At 53.8% G+C, this 24373-nt stretch overlaps 1 protein-coding gene across 4 annotated transcripts in view; it reads right to left on the bottom strand.

Moving 5' to 3' along the window:
- EPHB2 (EPH receptor B2) overlaps window positions 1-24373 on the bottom strand; it is a 122915-nt gene that overhangs the window by 37712 nt on the left and 60830 nt on the right. For all 4 annotated transcript variants that reach the window (XM_064678705.1, XM_064678706.1, XM_064678707.1 and 1 more), the window contains exons 4-5: window positions 4733-4888; window positions 3926-4261 (exon numbers count right to left, since the gene is read on the bottom strand). In XM_064678705.1, coding sequence (XP_064534775.1) covers window positions 3926-4261; window positions 4733-4888 — 492 coding nt within the window. The remainder of the gene's footprint in view (window positions 1-3925; window positions 4262-4732; window positions 4889-24373) is intronic.

The raw sequence follows: 24373 nt of genomic DNA, 5'->3' as shown, positions 1-24373 counted from the left end.
ATTCAAACCCTTCTGATGCCTGGCATGAGTGTGGGACAGAGGAATGAGTCGCACCTCTCCCTGGCCAAAGGACACAGAGAATCATGGAATCATTAAGGTGGGAAAAGACCTCCAAGATCATCAAGTCCAACCTTTGAGTGAATGCCAGCATGCCCACTAACCCATATCACCATGGCATGACATACTGCTGGATGTATTTTACTGCTGTAAAATGCCACCCAGAATAATAATGCAAAAAATCAGAACAAGTTTTCTGGATCCATGGAGAGGGAGAAATTGTCCCGATGGGTTTATCAGGACAGTGGATTGGTTTCCTGTCACACAATCCTGGTATTCCCACTCTATGGGCTGCTCAAGGCTCTCTGTGGCTCTGTTTGCAGCCAAGAGCCTCTGACATCAGCATTAATCCTCCCTTCTCATCCCCTATCACAAGAGTTGCTCACAAAAAAGACACATTCCCAAAAACCTGGATGTTCTCTTTCCCCCATCTCCAGGAGGTTTTGAATTAGTCTCTGGATACGCCAGAGCCCAGGGCTTCTTCCTCATTTCTCAGGCCAGAGCAGCCACAGTTATCAAGAAGTGCCCTTCCCATATTTAACTCATCCCTGCCCACAGAGCCCTTTTCCTCGGCAGTTTTCCTGGGACACTCAGCCTGCCCACGCTGGGGTGGGGCCTGTAAATCCTCACAGCACCAGAGCTCTCCCCACACCCCAACCCTCCTCAAAGAATGGCCACAAATCCTCAGTCAGGGGCTGTGTGTTGCCACCAGCAAGAAGAGCTGGTGCCTCGCAGGGCTCTCAATTAGTCAAGTGTCATTATCCCAAGCTCTGGGCCAGGCTCAGCTCCTTGACCCCTGGCTCCCCTTGGGATGCTGGCAAGCATCTCAGACACCCTCTTGGCATGGATCTTTTGTTCAGGAATGGCTGGGAGAAGGCTTTTGGTGGCACCCAAAAGCACGAGGGGCCACACTCTTAAGACATGTGGTGAGTCCTGAATCTCCCTCCTGGAGGGATGCTGAGCTTTGGGTGCTGCTCAGCTGCAGTGTTTGAGTGGAGGTGAGTTGGGAGATGCACAGAACGGAGCTGGAGGTCAAGGAGAGGCTGCTGAGAAGAGCAGAGAGAAAACTCAGAGGTAACAGAAGGTACTTCCCAGGAAGGAAGTGAGGTCATGCAAAGTTTGCTGGAATTTGAGTAGGCTGAAGACAGACCAGGGAGTAAGGAGGTGGTGGGAAGGGGATGTTTATTCCAAGCTCATCTTATTTCTGTTCTGCTGGGTCCTGGTCCTTTCTGATTTTCTGTACTTTGCAAAGGGGAGCATCACACCTCCTGTTAGAGCAAAACCTGCTCTTCTGGAGGTTAAACACTCACTGCAATAGAAACCCACTGCAGTCAGAGCAGGATTGACTGCAGCCCCTTCCCTCTGGGAGAACAAGGTGAATGGTGTGTCACCCTCTCGGATCTCAGGTTTCCCTTTAGGGGTGACCAAACTGTCCCACCCCCAGTGCCACTGCCCCAGGCACACTCAGGACCTGCCCTCTGGCTGCTCTAGGAAGGGAGAGCTGCTCTAGGGGGGTTGTTTTCTTAGTCTCTCACAGGAGCTTTTTCCTGGGGTCATGGAATGGTTTAGGTTGGAAGGGATACTAAAGCTCATCTCATCCCACCCCCTGCCATGGGCAGGGACACCTTTTACTAGCCCAGGTTGCTTCAAGCCCCGTCCAACCTGGTCTTGGGCACTTCCAGGGATCCAGGAGCAGCCACAGCTTCTCTGGGCAGCCTGTGCCAGAGACTCACCACCCTCACAGCCAAGAATTCTTTCCCAATATCCCATCTAACCCTGTCCTCTGGCAGTGGGAAGCCATTCCTCCTTGTTCTGTCACTCCATGTCCTTATCAGTGTGGATGCTGAAGACTTTGTGATGCCGTTGGTCATCTCTGCTCATGCCCCACAGCACCAGCACAGGTGGTGCCCATCCCCTGTACCCCTGGGTGAACCAGGGTGACTGTCTTTGCTTCCTGTAGGGCTGCAGGACCCTAGAGGCCGGTGTGGTGGGCACTTTGCAGGGAGCCCATCATCCAGGAGCACAATCCCATCACATATCCAGAGATGGAGCCCCAGCTGGCTGCTCAATGCAGAGCCAGGGCTTCCACAGCTTCCCCAGGCCGATCCCTCCCTCTGCTGCCTCTCCTCTCCCCACAACACCCTCCATTCTCCTGTCCCAGCTCTGCCTTTGTGTCTGCAGCTTCTGTTACCAACTGCTAATGATCTACATCAAGGCTGCCAGGCGGTTCAGATCGCAAGCAGAAGAATTCAGAGCCTCTAATTACAGAGGAATTAGCAAGCAGACAGTTAGTGTTTAGTGCTAATGAATAGATACATTAAGAGAGACATCACACAGGCTGAGAAGTGTGAGGCCTGATAATAAAGGAGTGTCAAACTAGGAAAACACAAGGAGGAGGATCCAGGGGACTGAAAAGGATTCGTCTGCAACTCAGCTCACTGGTTTTGCTCAGGTGGAAGCAGCCACGGGTAACACATCAAGGTTCAAGAACACCCAGAACTGCAAAGTATGAGCGTGAAATGATGAATCCATAGTGCAGGACCACGGTGGGCAGGGGCAGAGCCCCTTCCCAGCCCCAGGTAGCATCATACCCACCCTATCTCCATCAGGGAAAGGAAGCTGAACTGGTCACTGTCCCAGACCTATTCCCCTCTCCTCTGTGTTCAGACCTGGCCCTGCTTGCCCCAAACCAGGGTTCAACACTCTCAGATCTGCCTTCAGGGCTTCAAACACACCCTGACCCTGCGATCCTGAGCTCACAGCAGGTCAGAGGTCACTATGTTGATTCACCTAGACATTTCTTCAGGTTCCCACTATCCCCATGCTCTGAAAATGATGCCCCCAAGTGATGCCCACCTGCCTCACTGCTGCTTTACCCCAGCCCAAACACCCCATTCCCTGCACCAGTCTCTAGGCAACTCAGTGGAAACACAACCACCACCAATAGCTGCCAAATTCAGTCCTGAAGGTCAGGTAGTGTCCAGGGCAGGTTCAGAGGGACCACAGAGTCTCTCCTGCTTCCACCCAGGCCTGTGCCTCACTGGCAGGCTTCCAGCTTCATCCTGTTAATCCGAGCCCCAGCCCGTGCCCAGCTCCAGATGGTTTCCAGGTGGCCTAGGAGAGCAGCCCCTGGCCAGCAGCTCAGTGGGACACCCTGCCACCAGCACAGCTGCCAGGGGGCTGCTGGGGACCCTCCCAGGAGCAGCACTACCAGCCACACTAACACATCACTTCCCCCAGCAAACCCACCCTGCCCAGAGCTGGAGACCCTGGATGAAACCCTCCCAGCCCTCTCCTTCGTCTGCCTCACCAAGGTGGCTCTGCAGTGGCACTAGACCTGGAGCAGATTTCCAGATGTTTGTCCCATATATTCATCTCCCAGTTCCCTCCTTTGCTTTCCCAGTCTGACCTGTCTCTCTCTACGGTCTAAGCAGGAATTGCAGCTCATATCAAAATGCTGGAGCCAATCTCACCTTCCCTCCCCAGGAACCAGGAGCTGCTGCTGTGACTGCAACACTCTGTCAATGCCTGCAATGGTGCTTCAAGGGAAAAGCTTCAGGAACGGTCCTACCCAGTGCCCCAGAGCAATGTGGCACCAGGGGACAGTGGCACAAGCTGTTCCATTGGGGGGACAGGGAGGGTAGCTCTGCCTTGGGGCACACTCCAGCTTTTCACTGAAACAAGGGGGTATTTTCACAGCCAGGGCTTGGGATTTATCCAGGAATTGCCAGGCACTCTGGTCACCACCAATGTGACGTCTCACCCCACCTCTTCTCCCCTTCTCCCCCTCCAGCCCTGTTCACCCCAGCAGTGAGCAGGAGGTGCTGCCCACCCCCTCCCCACCCTGCTGGCAGCCCGGGACCCTCACCAGCCTGGTTGGTGGTGATGTTCACGGAGGCAAACTGCGGGGAGAAGGGGCTCTGGTCGGTGACGCCGTTGACAGCCTGGATCTCGAAGGTGTACTGGGTGTGTGCCAGCAGGTCGCTGATGTAGATCCGGGGCTCCGTCAGCCCCAGCTGGCGGGGGGCGAACTGCACGTTGTCCCCGCAGCGCGTGCAAGCCCCCCGGCCCGACCCGCAGCTCTTGCAGATGATGTTGTACACCAGGTCCTCCCGCCCTCCCGAGTCCCGGGGCGGGGTCCACTCCAGCATCAGGGAGGTCTCGTTCACGCTGGAGATGACGGCCTGGGGGGCGGATGGGATGGCTGTGGAGGGAACACACAGGGAGGTGTAAGAGCCAGAGCGCTGCTCCTCGCTGCAGGACCAGCTGCACCCCCCACCCCTGACCCCAGCAGGCACACACTGAGCCGGGGGCTTCTCCTGGTGTCAGGGATGTGTGGAGGAGGCTGGAGAGCCAACAGCAAGAGTGGGAATAAAACCTGTCCTCTTATCCCAGGTAATTTGATTGTGTGACACCCCAAGGTTCTCGTCCAGTTACAGCCCCAGAGTGAAGTCATCACACTGCCTGGAGCAGCACAAACCAGCCCAGGTTTCTGCCCCCTCTGGCCCCAAGTACAACAGGCCCACACCTGCAAAGCTCCTCTGGACAAGCTGCTTTGAGCCCCTCAGCCTCCCCCCAAATCCCACTGGGATAGATGCATTTGTCAAGCATCCCTTGGTGAGCATTTCCTTTCCCCCCCCAGCGCAGCCCCTCCCAGTTGCCCAGACACACATACTGGTGCACGGCATGTCCACGGGGTCGGCGTCTGCCCGGTAATACCCGTTCCGGCACACGCAGTTCGTGGCCCCTTCTGAGGTTGTCCGGCTGTTGATGGGACAGTGGACACATCCTTCATCCCCTTGGCTGGCCTTGAACGTCCCTGAGGGGCAGCCTGGAAGGGAACAGAGAGCAGTGGTGAGGAGGGGGCTGGTGGGGACACCCAGAGCCCAGCACCATTGCCAAAAACACCCCTTGGGGTTTTGCAGATACCAAACCCAAATCCTGACAATTGGAAGTGAACACAGTGGAGAAGGAGCAGCTGGTTTGAAGGCCCTGAGGATGCACCTGCAGAGATGGGTCCCCATGCAGATATCTCTGCCCCAGTCACAAGCACAGAACACGGATTGCAGGAATGCAAAGGGGAGTTTTAGCCACTGTCCCGTAAGAAGACACCAGTGGCTGTTCCAGGTCAGACCATGGTCACCAGAATCCTCTCCCCAACAGTGCTGGTGGTTGAAGGGGTGTTATCTTGGATCTCAGGAAAAGGTTCTTTGCCCAGAGGGTGGTGGGGCACTGAACAGCCTCTCCAGGGCAGTGGGCACAGCACCAAGGCTGACAGGGCTCAAGGAGGGTTTGGACAATGCTCTCAGGGACAGGGTGAGATTGTTGGGGTGTCTGTGCAGGGCTGAGGGTTGGACTGAGGGTGATTGTTGCGGATGATCCCTTCCAACTCTGGAAATTCCATGATTCTGTGACCACCCAAGGAGCAGGACACGAGCCAGGCACACGTGTTGCCCTCAATACCTCCCCACCCTCCAATGATTTGTAGCTGTCTAAGGTGCAGGCTCTTCCCATTTAGCATCCCATGGGGGGTGTTTCTTCCACTAAGCTGCCCAGTCCTTTCTTTATTCCCTGCAAATGTTCTGCACCCACAGAGCCCTGTGAGGCAACCACATGCTGCATGAAGAAACTGCTGCCCTCTGCTTTGAAGCCACCAGCTGCCACTCCTGATGCCACCCCACACTTCCACTGGGAAGGGACCCTCAATCATCATCCACCTTCCCCATGACCCCAAGGGTCCAAACCTCTGTCGTGCCCCACGCAGGTGGCATAACAACATTCACTGTTTTATTCTCTTTTCCCACAATCAGCAACACCCAAATTATTTTTAACCACCAATGTACCATGAGGGAAATAGGGCCAACTCCCAGTCTACCTCTGTGCAGGTGGGTGTGAACTGGGCTAGTGGAAGGAGTCCCTGCCCACGGCAGGAGGTGGAACAAGACGCTCCCTCACCCCAAACCATTCTGGGATTCCAGGATTCCACGAAGCTGGGGCTGTTTTCTCCAGCTTGTATCACCTCAAGTCTGTTCAATTCCAACTGCCTCCTCATTCCCTGGTCACACCATCTCATAAGGTCCTTCTGCAACTCTCCACACCCAGTCTTTGTCTCCATGACTTTGTGGATGTGGCACTTGGGGACACGGGTCAGTGCTGGCCACGGGCTAATGATTGGACTTGATGATCTTAGAGGGCTTTTCCAACCCTAATGATTTTATGGCTCGGTATCACAAGCAAATTGTGATCCTGAGTCACAGCAGCAGCGTGCTGGGTTCTACCCCCACTGGGGCTCAGACCTCTGAGCCCCCCACAGACGAAGAAGATGCTCCATGAGCAGCAGCCACGTGTGTTCAACCGGGCAGGGTGGGCGAGGGGGGCAGAGCAGGTGGCTGATGGAAGCTGGACCACTGTAATACAGCACTGACAGGTCCAGCACACGTGGCTAAAACCAGCACTGCAAAGCTTTCAACACCACAAAGTCCCTCCCAAGCCCAGGGATCAGCCCTGCCCAAGGGAAAGCTCAGCTTGGAGCATTTCTCTGTGGTTACTCCTGGTGGGGACCTTCCCCTGCTGCTAATTCTGGTGCAGCCTGAAGAGCCTGGGGGGTGGCAGGTGCTTTCTGTGCTGAAATGAGTTAAACAAACTTCTCCTTCAGCTGCCTGCCAAGGCTTCCAGGAATGAGGCAGATCAGAAAACAGCCTGGGAAAAACATACACTTGGGGTTGCTGTAAGCAAGAGCCATTGCTGGGAAGCAGCTACTTTTTCCTTTGGGAAAAAAAAAAAAAAGAAGAAGAAAAAAAAACAAGGGTTGATTTTTTTCCATTTTCATCTCCCTTCCTCCAAAATGATTCTGGGTTTCCAATGAGAAAAGCTCTATGGAAAAATTCCACCAGTCCCTCCTGTCTCCTATGGTCAAAGGAGCTGTGGAAAAACTGGATTCTCCTCATGTTCCTGGATCTTTCCACCCTGTTCCTGTGTGTTTGACTCCATTTCTGCCTCCATTCCCTCGGGACCAGCCCATCTCAGAGGGTGTTGAGCTGTCAGGAGAGGTGATGGCTGAGCAGTTCTCCATTACCCAGGAGAGATGTGACTTCAGCTGAAATGATAACAGGGTCCTTGCACTAATACCAATATTTGAAACACCGTGAGAAGAACACACAAAATTGCTCCAGTCTGACATCCAGGGCAAGATACAGGATCATTTGATCCAAGATGGTTTAAGACAGGGGCATCTTTCACCTTCCTGAGGCTTATTCTAAAAATAACAACTTTCCTGTAAGGCTTCTTCTGCATCAAGATAGAGAGACACCCAAAAAATGCCCACGCTGTGGAGATATAGTGGAGACTGACCCCAAGGGATAAAAACACTCCCCACATTTGCCCTGGCACAGGTTGATAGCTGGACAGGGATAAAAATTGGGGCTGAAGGGTTGTTCCCCAAAATACCAAGTTGGGGTGCTGAAACTCTTTGCATGGGCCACCAACACAAAGCCAGAAGTTTTGGCAAGTCCCTTCCTCCCCAGGAGGTCCCACTTGGGATGAAACAATCCTGGAAAAATCAGCACTTCTCCAAAGATGAATGTTCTGAAATCATGCAGAAAGACAGGAAGATCACTGAAATTTGATGCAAATTCCCCTTTTTATTTATTTATTTTTCTCAAGTAATGACAGCCTCCAGAAGTAAAATAAATGAGCGTTGTGTTCAAAACTGTTCTGCCCCCTCCAGGTCTTCCCCTGGGTGAGAAAACAGCTTTTCTTTTGGAATCCACCCAATTTCTTGTTTGCAGAGTAAACAGCAAATCAGAAGTGAAATCTTCACACAGTGGCTAAACCCCCTCCTGCCTGAACAATGTGAATGTTCTCACCATGTGCTGAAGGAATCATGGAATCACAGACTATCCTGAGCTGGGAGGGACCTACAAGGATCACCCAGTCCAGCTCCTGGCCTGGCACAGGACACTCCAACAATCCCACCCTGTGCCTGAGAGGATCATAAAAATACTCCTTGAGCCCTGGCAGCCTTGGAGCCGTGGCCACTGCCCTGGGGAGCCTGTTCAGTGCCAGAGGAGAATCCTTTTCCTGATATCCAGCCTGACACAGACATGAGGACTCCCCAGTTTTCTGCCCCAGGAGGTGACAGCAGCTTTGGGACATGCTGCTTCCCCTTAGGATTGCAGTGAGGGCAGGGACAGAGCATCCCTAGAAATTCCTGCTTGGAAAGAGGGAATTGAAACAGCAAAAGCACAGAAATTCCTGCTTCATCCAAGAATCCTTTATCCCTGGAAGGTGATTATGGAGACAGTGGCTCTGGCCCCTCACTGAAGCAGCTTCCCACGGGGTTCCCACAACTCCAGACCTACTTAGAGGATGCAAACAGGGGTTCACAGGGAACATATGGACCTTTAATTGCTGCACCTATCCAGGGATGGCTGCCTCGTTGAGACACAGCTCCAAGACAGCCTCAAGTCCTGGCTGTGGCTCACCCAAAGAGGATTTGGAACGCTGAGCACCACCAGTGTCCTTGTCTCCCACTCACTCCTTCCCAGGACATGGAAAGGTGGTTATGCCTGGGCAGGCATGTGCTTTGGGAATCATAGAATAACCTAACTTGGAAGGGACCCACCAGGATCATCGAGTCCAGCTCCTGAAGGGAATGGAATGCCAGGGAGAAGGAGCCCTGCCCTCCTCTGCAGAGGAACATGTTAGGATCTGGGAGGCAAGGCCACCTCTGCAGCATCTGCTGCTGGAGGCAGAGCTGGCACCAAGCTTCCAGCCCTCCTGTCCTGGGGCAGCTCAGCAGGAAAAGGCATCCCAGGGCTGAGCCTGAAGGAAAAGCCTTTGGCCAAACATGCAGGAGGGCCCACAGAGGGGATCCCTGTTCCCTCATGTCTCACTGCCTCTCTCTAACCAACTGTTTAATTAATCCAGCCCGAGCAGGGCAGGCTCCAAACAGGCATCCCAAACTCCCCTGGCCTCCAGAGCCCACCCCAGATCTCTCCTGCAAACAGCTCTGATTCATCAGCTCCTTCCTGCAATAAAAGCTCCGAAAATGGCACCTTGGGCCGATGGCTCTGAGGGAGGGAGGGTCCTCCTCGCCCCCTCTGCCTGGCTCTGCTTCTCCTGGCACAAGGATCCCTCCACTCCAGCGAGGCATTTTAAAGGGCTGATGGAAACCAGGCAGTCCCAGCTCTGTCAGGATCCGCCAGAAGCCTTAAATCCCCGGCCTTATCTCCCCTCTGCCTCCCTTCTCCCTGCGGGCTGGAGGGGGGGCAGTGGCACATCCTCCCTCTCCCCCTCCTCCATAGACAGGACACACCAAAATGGGGAAATCACTGGGGTTTAAGAGTCCATAAGACCCTGGAAAGGCTTTCTGGGAGGAAAATCTTGGGGTTTTAAGAGTCTGTAGGACACCAGAGAGTCTTTTTTTTTGGGCAGTCGTTGGGTTTTATTGGTGCACAGGAATCTTTCTGGGAGAAATCTTTGAGTTTTCAGCGTCTGTAAGACACAGAAGAATCTTTTCGGGGGAAAAATCTTTGTATTTAAATAATTTGAAGGACTCTGGGAGACTTTTTTTGGGGGCGGATCTTTGTGTTTTAATAATTTGTAGGAGGGGCTTTTTGATGGGGAAAATCATTGAGTTTCCCCCTGGAGAGACTTTGGGGGGGGAAATCTTCGGGTTCTTAGAGTCTGTAGGACACAGAAGGTGTTTTTTGGGGAAAACCTGATGATTTTTGGAGTGTCCTCATGGGAATTCCTCCCCCCCCCCCAGACTAGCTGCTGTTCTGTGATGACTGTGACCGTGGGTACCACGTGCACTGCCTGACCCTTCTGGGTCTCTACTGTTTGTGGTGTGTGGGTGGTGTTTTCCTACATTCTGCCCCTTGTGCCTTGATCCTCGTTTTCAGTTCTGCATCCAAATGGTCTCCCTTTGTTTCACCTGTGAGTTTGTCCTTTCTCTCCTTGTTCCTGTCCCCTGTCCCACACACGATGGTGTTTATGCCCTTAGTGAAAGGCTGAGCTCTGGACAACCCAAAGGAGCAACGCAGCCCACTGCCTTTGGATCTGCTCCCACTTCTGCCGTGGTCTCTCCAGCCTGGAGAGTGCTGGAGGGAAGAGGACTCCTTGAGGAGGCAGGTGGTGACACTCCCTTAGACATTGGAGTTGGCTGTCAGCTTGGAAAGGGCAAGGATCTGGGACCTGCAGGTGCCAGCTCTCTGCACTTGCCCTTTCTGGGGCCACAGAGGTCCTCCAGTTCCCTTCCTGATAAATTTAATTAGCGGCCTGTGCTGTTACCTCGTGCTCGAGATAAGCAATTAATGCCACTGCCAGGTGCTGTCACTGCCAACAGCTCTGACAGCATTTGGAGAGCAGAGGAGAGAAACACAGGAGGGAAAACAGGGTTAAATGAGATTAACTGGAGGGGAATGTGCTTAGGCACCTCTGTGATGTGGATTACAGAGCTTGTCAATAAAGGGAGAAGTCCCAATGCAAATGTTCCTGTTCAACCCCCTCGTTCTCCACGGGACAGGAATGGAAGCAGACAACACAGGCTGAAAAATCATCCTGGATTTCAGACAGTCCCCATGCCACTGACTGGACCAGCATCCTGCACCTCACCAGCAGCTCCAGGAGATCCCCTGGGTCCCATCTCCTGCCTAGCACAGGCACTGCACTGCTCTGGCCTCCCAGCTGGAGTGCCAGGACTCCAAACCCCACATCCCCTATAACAGTGTTTCCCTTCCCAGCCTCCTCATCTGCCCCCCAGCTTCATCCCAGGGCTCCTTCAGCCACAGCTCCCTCAGAATTGCCCTGACAAGGACTTCCACGTTGCTCCCTGCCCATATGCAGCTCATCACCAAGAGCTCAGATCTTGTTCTCACTAACATTTCCCCTTTCCTGTGGTCCACAGGCAGAGGGGCAGCACTGGGGCAGCACAGGGACTGTGGGACTGTGACAGGACCTCAGTGGGGGGGTGTCACAGGGGTTTGGAGAGGACCAGGCAGGGCAGAGCTTCTGCTCTGGGAGCTCCCCAAAAGACCATGCTGGAGGGTTCCACAAGGGACAAATATACCCTGACCTTCCAGCCAGGCTGTCCTCAGCCCAAACAAGCTCCCAAGAGCAGGAAAACTGCACAGGCCAAGGATTCAGCCTTTTGGACACCATGAGACAACCAACAGTGGTCATCACACCAAAGCCAGACAGTTACAGTCCCCCTGCTTTTCTGAGAGCATCCCAGGACAGCCTGGGGCAGAACCAGACTCATCCCAACCCTGGCAGCTCTCTCCCAGTGCCACCAGCAGCAGGGCTGAGCCTTGGCTGGGAGAGGCTTCGTGTTGGGGCTTCCCAGTAAATTCCCCCCCCAGGTTCCTCGGGGTTCACAAGGTCACCTCCCCAGCAGCATCACTCCCAGGCTGCAGCACCTGGTGAGCCCAGCACACCTGTGGGCACACACACACACCTGGGAGCCCCCCCTGCTCTGGGGCACATCCATCAGCACTGATGGGATTCAGCTGTCAGGGAGAAATGCCAGGAATTTCTTACCTGCCCGGCCAGCTCTTACATCATCAGCCTGGTTCACCCTCTCCAGCCCCTCTTAAAGAGAAATGGAATTCTCTTAAAGAGAAATAATCCAGCACTTTGTCCTGCCAGGGCTGTGTAGGACACATGCAAGGGGAGAGGACTTCCCTGTTCCTGGTTGGGGTCAGGCTCTGCTCCCAGGGAACAAGCAACAGGACAAGAGGAAATGGCCTCAAGTTGTGCCAGGGAAGGTTTAGATGGGATGTTAGGGAACATTTCTTCACAGAAAGGGTGGTCAGGCACTGGAACAGGCTGCCCAGGGCAGTGGTGGAGTCCCCATCCCTGGAAGTGTTCCAAAAACATGTGGATGTGGCACTTGGGGACATGGGTTAGTGGTGGGCCTGGCAGTGCTGGAGGGATGGTTGCACTTGGTGATCTTAGAGGGCTTTTCCAACCTAATGATTCCATGATTCTAGGATTCTATCCAGAGGAGACATGGATCTGGATATTCACCATGCTACTGTAGACCACAGGTGGCTGCAGCCCAAAAGCTGAGCTCACAGCTCTCTTCCAGAGCCCAGTGTCCCTGTGGGAAGCTGAAACAAGGTGCTGAGTTTAGAGGTCAGGAGCACGGGTGCCCTCAACCTCCTGGCTCCTGCAGGCAGCTGCAGAGCAGCCCAGGATGTAGCTCCAAGACCAAGCTCAGCAGCCAGCAGTGCTCTCCTGAAGCACAACATTCCCACCCTGGGGATGCCAAGTGCTGCCTGCCCAGGAGCAACCCCAGTGCCAGGCACGGGGTGATCAGGACACTGCCAGTGCCTGTGCAAGTTCAACCCCAAAACCTTGTCTCGGTGGCTTGGCAGGCACAGAGGGATCCAGAGCTTCAGGGGCTGGAAAATGGCATTGCCTGGAAAGCCTGGGGTGATTCCCATGGAGCAGTGGAGCACTGCCTCCAGCTCTGGGGTCCTCAGCACAGGAGGGATGTGGACCTGTTGGAGTGAATCCAGAGGAAGCCACGGAGATGCTCCAAGGGCTGGAGCCCCTCTGCTCTGGAGCCAGGCTGGGAGAGCTGGGGGTGGTCAAACGGAGAAGGGAAACTCCAGGGAGACCTGAGAGCCCCTTGCAGGGCTGAAAGGGGCTCCAGGAGAGCTGGAGAGGGACTGGGGACAAGGGATGGAGGAACAGGACAAGGGGGAATGGCTTCCCACTGCCAGAGGGCAGGATTAGGTGGGATACTGGGGAGAAATCCTTCCCTGTGAGGGTGGTGAGGCCCTGGCACAGGTTGCCCAGAGAAGCTGTGGCTGCCCCATCCCTAAAAGTGTCCAAGGCCAGGTTGGACAGGGCTTGGAGCAACCTGGGCTAGTGGAAGGTGTCCCCCCTGCCCGTGGGAGGGGGTGGGATGAGATGAGCTTTAAGGTCCCTTCCAACTCAAACCATTCTGTGATTCTGTGATTTTATTTTGATATTTTAAAGATGCTTTTCAGGCCACCAGCACATCCCTTTTCCCATTGTGGACTCACAGAGTGTTTGTTCAAACCCTGAGCCAGCTTTCTCCAAGAGCTCTCCAGAAGAATTTAGGACTTTCACGTTTTGTTACTTTGTTTGGTCTTGTTTAAATGTTTCCCAAAGCTCCTGCCTGGGAGAGCTCTGCCTGGGGAGGGAGGTATGTTAACCATTATGGGAACAGCTCCCGAGTTTTAACACAGGGAAAGGAGCAAACCAAGCAAGCAAGTGGTGACATCAAAGTTGCACTGATGGAAAAGCCCTAATCCTGTAAAACCTTCCTGCTTTAATTGGTGTTAAAACAAAGATAATCTTATCTCAGCCCTATAAAAGCAGGGATAGGACGTTCTCTCTAAAAGCCTTTCTAAAAGCCCTCGTAAACTTGACAAACATTCCGTGTTTCCAGCCAGAGGAGAACGGCTTTAATCCTAAAGAAACGAGAGAGTAAAAAGGGAGCTTTCCCTGGACAAGAGCCCTTCGAGTGGAGGGTGTCCCAGCCCTCCTGGTCCTGGTGCTAATCCAGAGTCACACCCTTGGCACCATGGGGCTGCTGGGGACTGGCACAGACCCTCCCAGAGCCAGACACAGACTTGGGGGACCAGAGCAGGCAGGGACCAAGTGATGTCTGCATGTCCCCAGTGTGAACAGAGCCAGGATAAGGCCCCCAAATGGGTTTTTTCCTCCCCCTCCAGGGGCTGTAAGTGCTTCTGTGGCTGCTCGGTGTTTTCACCTGTGAATCACCCGTCTCCACTCCACTCCCCTGTCCAAGACATTGGAGGAGCAGATTTAGGGTGGGGGACAGAGCCTGAGATGGAGCCTCTGGAGAAATCCCTACCTGACCCTGAGGCCCCAGCCCAAGCAGCCAATGGCACCATTCCCAAATTGCCCTGCCTTGACTTCCCCCAGCCCGAGGAGCAGAGCCCTCCCACCCCACACCCCCCTCCCCATCTCCAGCCCTGCTCTGCAGACCCCTCCAGCTGCACTTCCCAGGGCACGAGCAGCTTTTCCAGCTGGAGGTGGGGGCGGCCAGGAGCCCTTTCAGGGGGGAGGTGGGCATGTTTAATCATCCCATTTTAACTTAGCACCCGGTTTGGACAAGTTTAAAGCACTCCAGTTGGTTTGGCGCCAGCAGCCGCTGTCCAGATGATGACATTGTTCTGTGTCAGCCCCGGGTGCTGAGCAGGGCTGGCAAAGGGTGATTAGAAATGGTTTTTTACGGTGGTTTAAGTCACTGAGGCGGGGGAGGGAGGGCCGAGGAGCTGCAGAGTAACTTTCCTTCCCGACCTGCAGTGAGCAGAGAAGCTGTGGGGGGGCAGCACGGGCGTGGGAAGGGCGGTCACACATCACCCACCCCCCAAAATGCCCCGAAGGATGATGAAAGGCAAAACACAGGCAGAACCAGCCTTCCTCCAAAGAAATCTCTCCAGGTCCCAAACTGTTCCTGTTTGGGGTTCCCCAGTGCAAGAAAGGCACTGGAGTGACTCAGGGAAGGCCCCCAGGACTGGAGCACAGGGTGGGACAGGAGAAGGTTAGATGTGAGCCTGGAGAAGAGAAGGCAAAAGAGAGACCTTGCTGCTACCTTCAGGGTGTAGAGAAGATGGAGCCAGACCTCAAAAGTAGGACAAGACTCAAGCTGGCACATGGGAAATTCCAGCTTGACACAACAAGAACATTTTCACCATGGGGGAGGTCAAGTATGGGAAGGAGGGATCAGAAGGACAAGGATCTACATCCTCAGAGACAGTCAAAGCCTCTCCCTGGGAACTGAGATTCTCTGCTGTCACTCCAGCTGCCTACACCCAACAGAGCTTCCACTTTTCAAGGTGCAGGAATTGCTTGTAGGAGCAGTCTGGGGAAAAAAAATTCACTCTTCCCTTTGCTAAATGGGTCCCAGTTGAAGCAAGTGGCCCTTCCCCAGAGCAGAGCCCCTCAGTGCTGTCCCCACGCTCGGCTCAGGGGTGGCAGTGCCAGCCTGTGACTCCAGCTCTGCCTCAGAGCTCCATCTGGCCCTGCCACCTCGGATTCCCTCACGTCCCAACAGCCACACTTCTGCTGCTCGGACGTTTTCAAGGCTTCCCCAACAACCTGAGCTGGAGCAGCTTCACCCAGCCATGAGCTGCCATGGGTTTGAAATGCCAGCTTTGTTCTTGCAGAGGAAAAAGCAGGAATAAACCAAAACTGCCGTGTCTCCAGGCACCTGATCTGCCAAAAAGCTCAGGCTCCATTGAAACAAGCCCCCCATGACTGGAATCATTAAGGTTGCAAAAGCCCTCTGAGATCATCAAGTCCAACCATTCCCCCAGCACTGCCAGGTCCACCAGTAACCCCAGTCCCCAAGTGCCACATCCACAGATTCACTTCCAGGGATGGGGACTCCACCACTGCCCTGGGCAGCCTGTTCCAATGCCTGACCATCCTTTCCGGGAAAAATTTTCCACAATATTCCACCTAAAGCTCCTCTGATGAAATTTGAGGCTGTTTCCTCTCATCCTGGCCCTTGTTCCCTGGGAGCAGAGCCTGACCCCCCCCTGGCTCCCCCCTCCTGTCAGGGAGTTGGAGAGAGTGAGAAGGTCCCCCCTGAGCCTCCTTTTCTCCAGGCTGAGCACCTCCAGCTGCTTCAGCCACCCTTGGTGCTCCAGCCCCTGGGCCAAGGAAGTCCAAGGAAGGAAGACACAGCTCTGTAATCAACACATGGATTTTTGACAGCAAACAGGAAATATGATGTGGGGCCGTGGACCAAAACATGAGAAAATTACTGTAACCTCCAACTCTTCCCAAACAGCAGGTCCTGCACGTGAGAAGCAGCAGCATGGCCATGCCAAGATCACCCTGTGCCAGGGACATGCATGTAAGGAAAATTAAAGTAGGGATTTTATGTATTATTTTCTAGGAAACCTTTTGTAAATCCTCCCTGTGTTGCACAACTGTAAGGACCTCCCGAATTCATGGCTGAGCACACATCCAGGAGCAATTCCCACCATCCCCATTCCCTCTGCACTCAATGCCTCAATCCGGTCGTGCAGCACCGAGCGTTGAGGGGGATCAACATCAGAGGGAAAAGGCTGAGCCCTCAGTCCCCTGGCTCCCATTCCACTGATAACTTTCTCCAAAAGGATGCTCTGATGAGGGAAAACCAGCAGCAAATAATTATCTGTCTAAATCCATCAGGAGCGGTGCTGTACAGCGGGATCTGAGAGCCGAGCGTGCCGGAAAACAGATGGGAAGAGGCCATTTCCAACAGCTCATAATTCCAATAATTTGGGTGGGTTTTGCCTGCATCCATCAAAATGCACCTTCCACATTCAAATGCTTTTCTTCCAACCAGATTTCATCCTTCTAAACTCCCAGATTTTCATACGCCCACTGGAAGGCACCGCGAGCAACTCGAGGTGGAAAAGATGTTCTGACAGAAGGCTGGGAGATGCTGGCTGGTGTCAGCTCTGGGAAGGTTGAACTCAGCTCCTGCCTCTGTGCATTTAAAAGCACCTCTCAGCAAATCAGGGTCTTTCCCACTTCCTAGATTTCCAGGGCTCTCCCACCAAGTCGAGGGCTGGCTGCCATCCCTGGGCATGAGCACAGAACAGGTTTCCAAAGCCACCAAGGACAGAGAGTACAAATAAACCACTTTGAATAATAATAATAATAATAACCAAAATAGCCTCAAATAAAGTTGCTGCTGCCCCCAGGAAAAGGCAATTCATTTTTTTTTTTTTTTCAGTGAAAATTAATTCTGGGCAAGAAATGACTGTGGAGGAGTAAAAATGCATCTTAAAAAGTCATGAACTGGCAGCAGTGGCTTTAAATTAGCCAGCACGAAATACAGTAAAAGCAGAGGAAAAAACAGGGCCTGTAAGATTAACAGTAATGAGATGGAAATCAAGAACACAAGAAAAAAGAAGCCACAGAAAAGGGATGGGCCTGCCCCCAAAATATGGCAAAATCATCCATTGTGACACAGAGAGAAAGGGATACTCAGTCACATGGTATGTACACAGAGAGGGATTGTTTCATAACCAGCACTTCCCCAAAATTTTCCATTGCTCCTGGAAACAGGAATATCAGCTCTGGGCTCCCTGTGTTGGGCAGGATTAGACAACTCGTACTCCAGACCTTTAGGACTCAGCCAAGGAAACTCTGTGATGCAGCTGCTGGTGTTCATGAAATCAGGCACTGGGAGGCCATTCCAGACACACTGATCACAACAGGGATCTCCAGGGGTAGGAGGTCCTCAGCTGTCCTGGCCAAGGTGATGGCACCACTGCCATGGGTGAAAAGTGGAACAAGTGACATGAAATAAAGTCCCCTGAGATATTTCCTTGCCGTTGTTTCACTCTGGAGGGTGGGATCAAGCACTGGGAGTACTGGGGAGCCTCCCAGCCCCATTCTGCACAACGTGGGCCTCAGCACCGTGTGCCGGGCAAAGAAACCAGGATGGAGAACAGGGAGGAGGCTGGAGGGAACAGGTAGAGTGGGATAGCCTGGCATGAAGCTGCAGCAATGGATCTGTGAGATCTTCAGGTGGAGAAGACCCTCCACTGCTCTGAGACCCCCCTGTAGTGCTGCATCCAGCTCTGGGATCCTCAGCACAGGGAGGACGTGGAGCTGCTGGAACGAGTCCAGAGGAGGCCATGGAGCTGCTCCAAGGGCTGGAGCCCCTCTGCTCTGGAGACAGGCTGGGAGAGCTGGGGGGGCTCAGCCTGGAGAAGAGAAGGCTCCAGGGAGACCTTAGAGGCCCTTCCAGGGCCTGAAGGGACTCCAGGAGAGCTGGAGAGGGACTGGGGACAGAGTACGGCCCAGAATAAAGGGGAATGGCTTCCCACTGCCAGAGGGCAGGGTCAGATGGGATATTGGGAAGGAATTCTTGGCTGTGAGGGTGGGGAGGCCCTGGCACAGGTTGCCCAGGGTAGTTGGGGCTGCCCCATCCCTGGAAGTGTTCGAGGCCAGGTTGGAGTAACCTGGTCTAGTGTAAAGTGTCCCTGCCAGGGGGATGGAACGGGATGGGCTTTAAGGTCCCTTCCAACCCAAACCATTCTGGGATCCTACAAAGACAGAGAGAGCCCAACACATTGGGTCAGACCTGGATGTGATGTGAGAACTGCACACAGGCAGTGTGGTACAACCAACAGTTTCCTGGTCCCTCAGCAGCCCTGTAAAAACACAGAGAGATTTGGGCTTTTAAATCCCAGGCATCGAGCTCACTTGGCTGAGAGGGGTCCCAGGAATTGTTCTCCAGGGACTTCACTGCACTTCCCCAAGGAAACGCGCAGCTCCCAAAGCCCAGGGCATGGCTGTGGTGCTGACACCAGGATTTCCTCTGTCTGCAGAGGAGAGAGGGAAGTAGCTGGGTTATTTGGAAAAGGGGCTGTGGTCGGAGAAGGGTTTTCTTCAAAGCAGGAGGCTCCTGGAGCAGTTCCAGGCAGGGCTGGGAGCAGGACAGATGGCAGAGGCCCCGCTAATCCAGACGGGCAAGCCAAGCCCAGGACTGTGCAGCTCCCTGGGATGCTGCCAGGCCTGAGCTCCTGCTTTAAAGGCCCCACTAGCTCATACAGACTAACCCAGCCCCTGAGAAGGTCCTGTGGGGAGACACTCCTGTTTGGGAAGATCTGAGCCCTGATTGATGAAGGATGTGGGACTGGAGCAGAGGGGGGAGAGTGAAGCCAGGCTGCAGCAGGGGGTACCTGTCCCAACCCTCTCCTGCTGTAATCCTTACCAGTGGAGTGCAAAACACTGAAATTCCCCAACCTGACACGTTCTCATCCTTCATCCCAGCACGGCACATGCTGCAGAGCAGGATGTTAACAAGGAATTGCCTTATTAGTAGGGAAGAACGTCGTTGTTCTCCACAACTACTTGTAAAGAGGTGGTTGTAAGGTGGGGTTGGGCTCTCCCAGGGAACAAGTGATGGGACAAGAGGAAACAGCCTCAAGTTGTGCGAGGGAAGGTTTAGATTGGATATTAGGGAAAATTTCTTCAGGGAAAGGGTATTGGCACAGGCTGCCCAGGGCAGTGGTGGAGTCACCATTGCTGGAAATGTTCAGAAAAGGTCTAGATGTGGCACTTGTGGACATGGTTTAGTGGTGGCCCTGTCAGTGCTGGGTTAACAGATGGACTTGGTGATCTTAGAGGGCTTTTCCAACCTGCTCCTGCTCCTTTTGGCTCCATCTGCAATGCCACAGAGCCCAGTTTTCCACAGAAAGGCAATGTCATGGGCAAGGACACACAGATTGATTGCAGCCAGCTTGCAAGGCAGAGAGTTCTGCCTGGCAGGACAGGACCCTGTTTTGCAATCAGCAGCTCTGCCAGGAATAAACACAAACTCCTCCAGCATCTTTAGGATGCTCTGGCTCTTCCTGCCTGGTGACAGGACAAGGAGGAATGGCTTCCCACTGCCAGAGGGCAGGGTTAGATGGGATATTGGGAAAGATATGAGGATGGTGAGGCCCTGGCACAGGTTGCCCAGAGAAGCTGTGGCTGCCCCATCCCTGGAAGTGTCCAAGGCCAGGTTGGATGGGACTTGGAGCAACCTGGGCTAGTGGAAGGTGTCCCTGCCCATGGCAGAGATGAGATGAGCTTTAAGGTTCCTCCAACCCAAACCATTCTGGGATCCTGTGATTGATTCCTCCAGGCAATGAACAGCAAACCCAAGTAGGCACAGAAACTCCAGGCAACCCCTCGCCCTCCGCCCACCCCAGAACAGACAGCTCCCCACACCAAAGAACACCCCCAAACCAGCACCATGAGAGGGTTTGGGGCAGCTCACAATGTGTCTCTCAGCTCTGTGATCCCCTGCCCTGCCAACACAACAATGTGGGGCCCAGCAGGTTCCTCATCCCTGGGAAAGCACAAGCACATGGAGCTGGGCAGCCCTACTTGCCCCCCTCCAGTCCCTCCCAGTACAGGCAGTGCCAGGGTACTGGAACCCAGATGCTCACAGGACTGCCCTCGCTGGTCTAGAGCTGAAAATTAAATTTAAACCGCGACAGGGACAGTTAATTAAAGCAGATTAGTGCGAGACTAATTAGGGACGCTGACACTGCAACCATCGAGCTCTGCGATGTTAATTAGCTGTTCATTAATGTCAGCTCCCTGTTCAGTACAGAAATATGAACCTGATGATCTCCTGGGCTTCACACACAGCAGAGCCCGTGGGATCACCCGCTCACCTCCTCTGAGGGCACATTCAGCCTCCATCACTGCCCTGAGGGACACTGTCACCATGACCTGTGAGACCCTCCCTGTCACCAACAGAGACCCTCCCTGTCACCAACAGAGACCCTCCCTGTCACCAACAGCCAGACCACTCCCAGTGAAACCCTTACTGTCATCACCAACAACAGTGAGACCCTTTACCACCACCAAGAGACCCTTGTTGTCACCACCACCAGTGAGACCTTCACTGTGACCAGCAACGAGACCCTCACTGTCCCCAACAGCCAGACCCTCACCACCAGCAACATCAAGACCCTCACTGCCACCACCAGTTGGACCCTCACTGTCAGCACCAACAACACTGAGACCCTTTACCACCACCAACAGAGACCCCACTGCCACCACCAGTGAGACCTGGTGGGGGCAGGCAGAGAGTTACACACAGCACAGGTAGAGCTACACGAAGCACAAAGGTTGTAGGGAACACACAGGCACTGCAGAGAGCACACACTGTCTGTAGGAACCCCAGACATGGCTGTAGGAACCCCAGACACGGTTGTAGGAACCCCACACCTGGTTGTAGGAACACCACACCTGGTTGTAGAACACCACATCTTTTTGTAGGAACCCCAGACACGGTTGTAGGAAGCCCACACCTGGTTGTAGGAACACCACATCTTGTTGTAGGAACCCCAGACATGGTTGTAGGAACCCCAGACACAGTTGTTGGAACCCCACAGCTGGTTGTGGGAAGCCCACACCTTGTTGTAGGAACCCCAGATATGGTTGTAGGAACCCCACAGCTGGTTGTAGGAACCCCACAGCTGGTTGTGGGAAGCTCACACCTTGTTGTAGGAACCCCAGTCATGGTTGTAGGAACACCACACACAGTTGTAGGAACACCACATCTTGTTGTAGGAACCCCAGACATGGTTGTAGGAACCCCAGACACAGTTGTTGGAACCCCACAGCTGGTTGTGGGAAGCCCACACCTTGTTGTAGGAACCCCAGATATGGTTGTAGGAACCCCACAGCTGGTTGTAGGAACCCCACAGCTGGTTGTGGGAAGCTCACACCTTGTTGTAGAAACCCCAGTCATGGTTGTAGGAACACCACACACAGTTGTAGGAACACCACATCTTGTTGTAGGAACCCCACACCTGGTTGTAGGAACCCCTGACATGGTTATAGGAACCCCAGACATGGTTGTAGGAACCCCACACCTGGTTGTAGGAACCCCACACCTGGTTGTAGGAACCCTACACCTCGTTATAGGAACCCCACAGCTGGTTGTAGGAACCCCACAGCCGGTTGTGGGAAGCCCACACCTTGTTGTAGGAACCCCAGTCATGGTTGTAGGAACACCACACACAGTTGTAGGAACACCACATCTTGTTGTAGGAACCCGAGACATGGTTGTAGGAACCCCACAGCTGGTTGTGGGGAGCCCACATCTTGTTGCAGGAACCCCAGATATGGTTGTAGGAACCCCCCCCACAGTTGTAGGAATCCCACAGCTGGTTGTAGGAACCCTACACCTCGTTATAGGAACCCCACAGCTGGTTGTAGGAACCCCACAGCTGGTTGTGGGGAGCCCACACAGTGACTGCACAGAGCACAACAGGGTTCTACAGGGCACACCCATGGGCTGCAGGGAGCACACACAGGGCTGTAGGGAGCACATGGGGTCTGTAAGGAGCACACACAGGGCTGTAGGGAGCACATGGGGTCTGTAGGGAGCACACACAGGGCTGTAGGGAGCACACACAGGGCTGTAGGGAGCACATGGGGGCTGTAGGGAGCACATGGGGGCTGTAGGGAGCACATGGGGGCTGTAAGGATCACACAGGGCTGTAGGGAGCACATGGGGTCTGTAAGGAGCACACACAGGGCTGTAGGGAGCACATATGGGTTGCATGGAACACACACAGGCTGTAGGGACTGTACACTCAGACTGCATAAAGACAAGCTGTAGGGAGCACACACAGGTTGTAGGAAACACAGAGGGTGTAGGGAGCATACACAGGGTGTAGGGAGCATACACAGGGTGTAGGGAGCACACACAGTGGTGTAGGGAGCACACACAGGGGTGTAGGGATAACCCAGAGAGAACAGGGAGAGCAAAGGGGGCTGGGGGAACCCACCAGTGGCTCTCAGACTGGTCCCACTCAGCAGCACAGCACAGGCCATGGGTACCATGCACACCACTTTCCCCTCACCCTGCTGAGCCCAGCCCACACAAACCCCCACAGCTGCCTGGGGTCTCCCCCACAGGACCTGCCTGCCCCACACAGCCCCCACAAGGGTCCCAGGGACACAGGACCCCTCCTGTGTCTGGTGACAGTGACAGTGGTGAGTGCTGAGCTGTCACCCAGAGGAAATGCTCCTGCAATGGAGCATCTCCCAGAGATATTCCAGCTGCCAGGCTGAACCAGCCCCCAAACCTTGCACGTTCCTCAAAAACAGCCACATTTCCCACCACGCACTCAGAACCCAGCTGCACCTTCACATCCCACCATGGAAAACACATGAGGATGCTCAAACCTTCTCTGATCCAGATTCTCCAGCACTGTAAAAACCCCTCTGGATGATGCATCCATCAGCAGCACCCTGGTCTAGTGGAAGGGCATTCCTGTCCATGGCAGGGGGTGACATGAGGTGAGATTTAAGGTCCCTTTCTACCCAAACCATTCTGGGATTCTGGGATTTAGCCAGCTCTGAAGGAAAAAAGGTGTCTCCTGTGGCTGGTGCAAACTGCTGATGGTGGGGTGGGAGATAAGTGGGGACCTCCTAATGGGAAGCAATCAGACTCCACTGCTCCTCCTCCCCCAGAGCGTATTTAGAGCTTTCAGAAAGAAACAAAACTTGTTTATCTTAACGCTAATCAATTTATAGCAATCAAAATAAAACCCATTAGGAGCCATTTTCCATTTGAATTTCAAAGAGGCTCCTGACCCCAGGAGGCTCCCAGCTGATTGATTAGAAATTTCTGACACTAATGTGTGTCTTCCAAGGGTCCAGTGTGGCTTTAATTCCTCTCTCCTGAGACACTGATCGTGTGTTAACATCTGTCAGCCCCTTCCTGCACTTAGGGGAGGGGAAATTCATGAGCACATGGAGTTGCCTGGCACAGCTGGGGAGAAGGTGGCATTTGCTGGCTTAAACAGCTTCCAGGAATCCCTGGGGGCAAATCATTTGCATGATCCTTTTCTCCTTGGGCAAAAAGAGGGCTGGAGTGCACCAAGAAATGAAAAGCAGCAATGCAGAGCGGGGACAGAGGGTGGAGGGTTAGAGCTCAGGGCTGGGATTTGGCTTTTGCATCCCAGCTTTGCCCCTTGTATCCCTCAAAACCACGGGAACAGCAGGATGGGTTGGGTTGGAAGAGTCCTTAAAGATCATCTAGTTCTAACCCCCCTGCCATGGGCAGGAACACCTTCCACTCATCCCTGACTTTCTCCAGAAAAATCCCAGACAGCATCTGGCACAAGGGAAAAAAAAAAAATCTCAAACCTGAGACACATTCACATTGTTCCCAAGCTTTTCTTTTTAACCACATTCCCATTTAGGAAATCGTGACCTTCACTTCTGCAGGGCAGGAATTCATACCCTTCAAGGTGTTCTGTGACCCAAACTGGATTGGGTCAATCCTGGGCATTCTCTGGGCAAACCCTGGGCAATCCCAGTCCCCCTCTGCCCGAGGGAAACAGGGGAACACAAACAACAATGAAATATATAGGGAATATATAGGAAAGGTGATTTTTGTCTGCAGCTGGAGACAGATGTAGGGAGGAGCCTTCATCCTCCAGAACGGAGCACACTTGGTCCATCAGCAGTTTGTAACGTGGTGACAACCACATCTGTCCCCACCTGGGGACACAGTTAAAGCACAGACCCCCCCAGTCCTGGCACAGGGGACATTTCCTGCATGGGCAGGCACAGACGATGCCCTGCAAGACCCCCTGCCTTGAGGGCATCACCCTGCTGACCACAGCCCCCTTTGCTGGAGCTGGGCACACATGGCTGGGCAAAAAAGATCATTTTTTTGGTGGGGAAATTGAAATAATTGACCCAACAATGGAGGGATTCAACCCATTTCCCCACATCTCTTTGTGAGATGCAGAAAAGCTGAGGGTGCCCAAACATGAAG

This window comes from Pseudopipra pipra, chromosome 22 (assembly GCF_036250125.1).
Source record: "Pseudopipra pipra isolate bDixPip1 chromosome 22, bDixPip1.hap1, whole genome shotgun sequence".
NCBI classification, from domain to species: Eukaryota; Metazoa; Chordata; class Aves; order Passeriformes; family Pipridae; genus Pseudopipra; species Pseudopipra pipra.
Note: the sequence above shows the minus strand (reverse complement) of the source record. Positions and strands in the feature narration are given on the sequence as shown.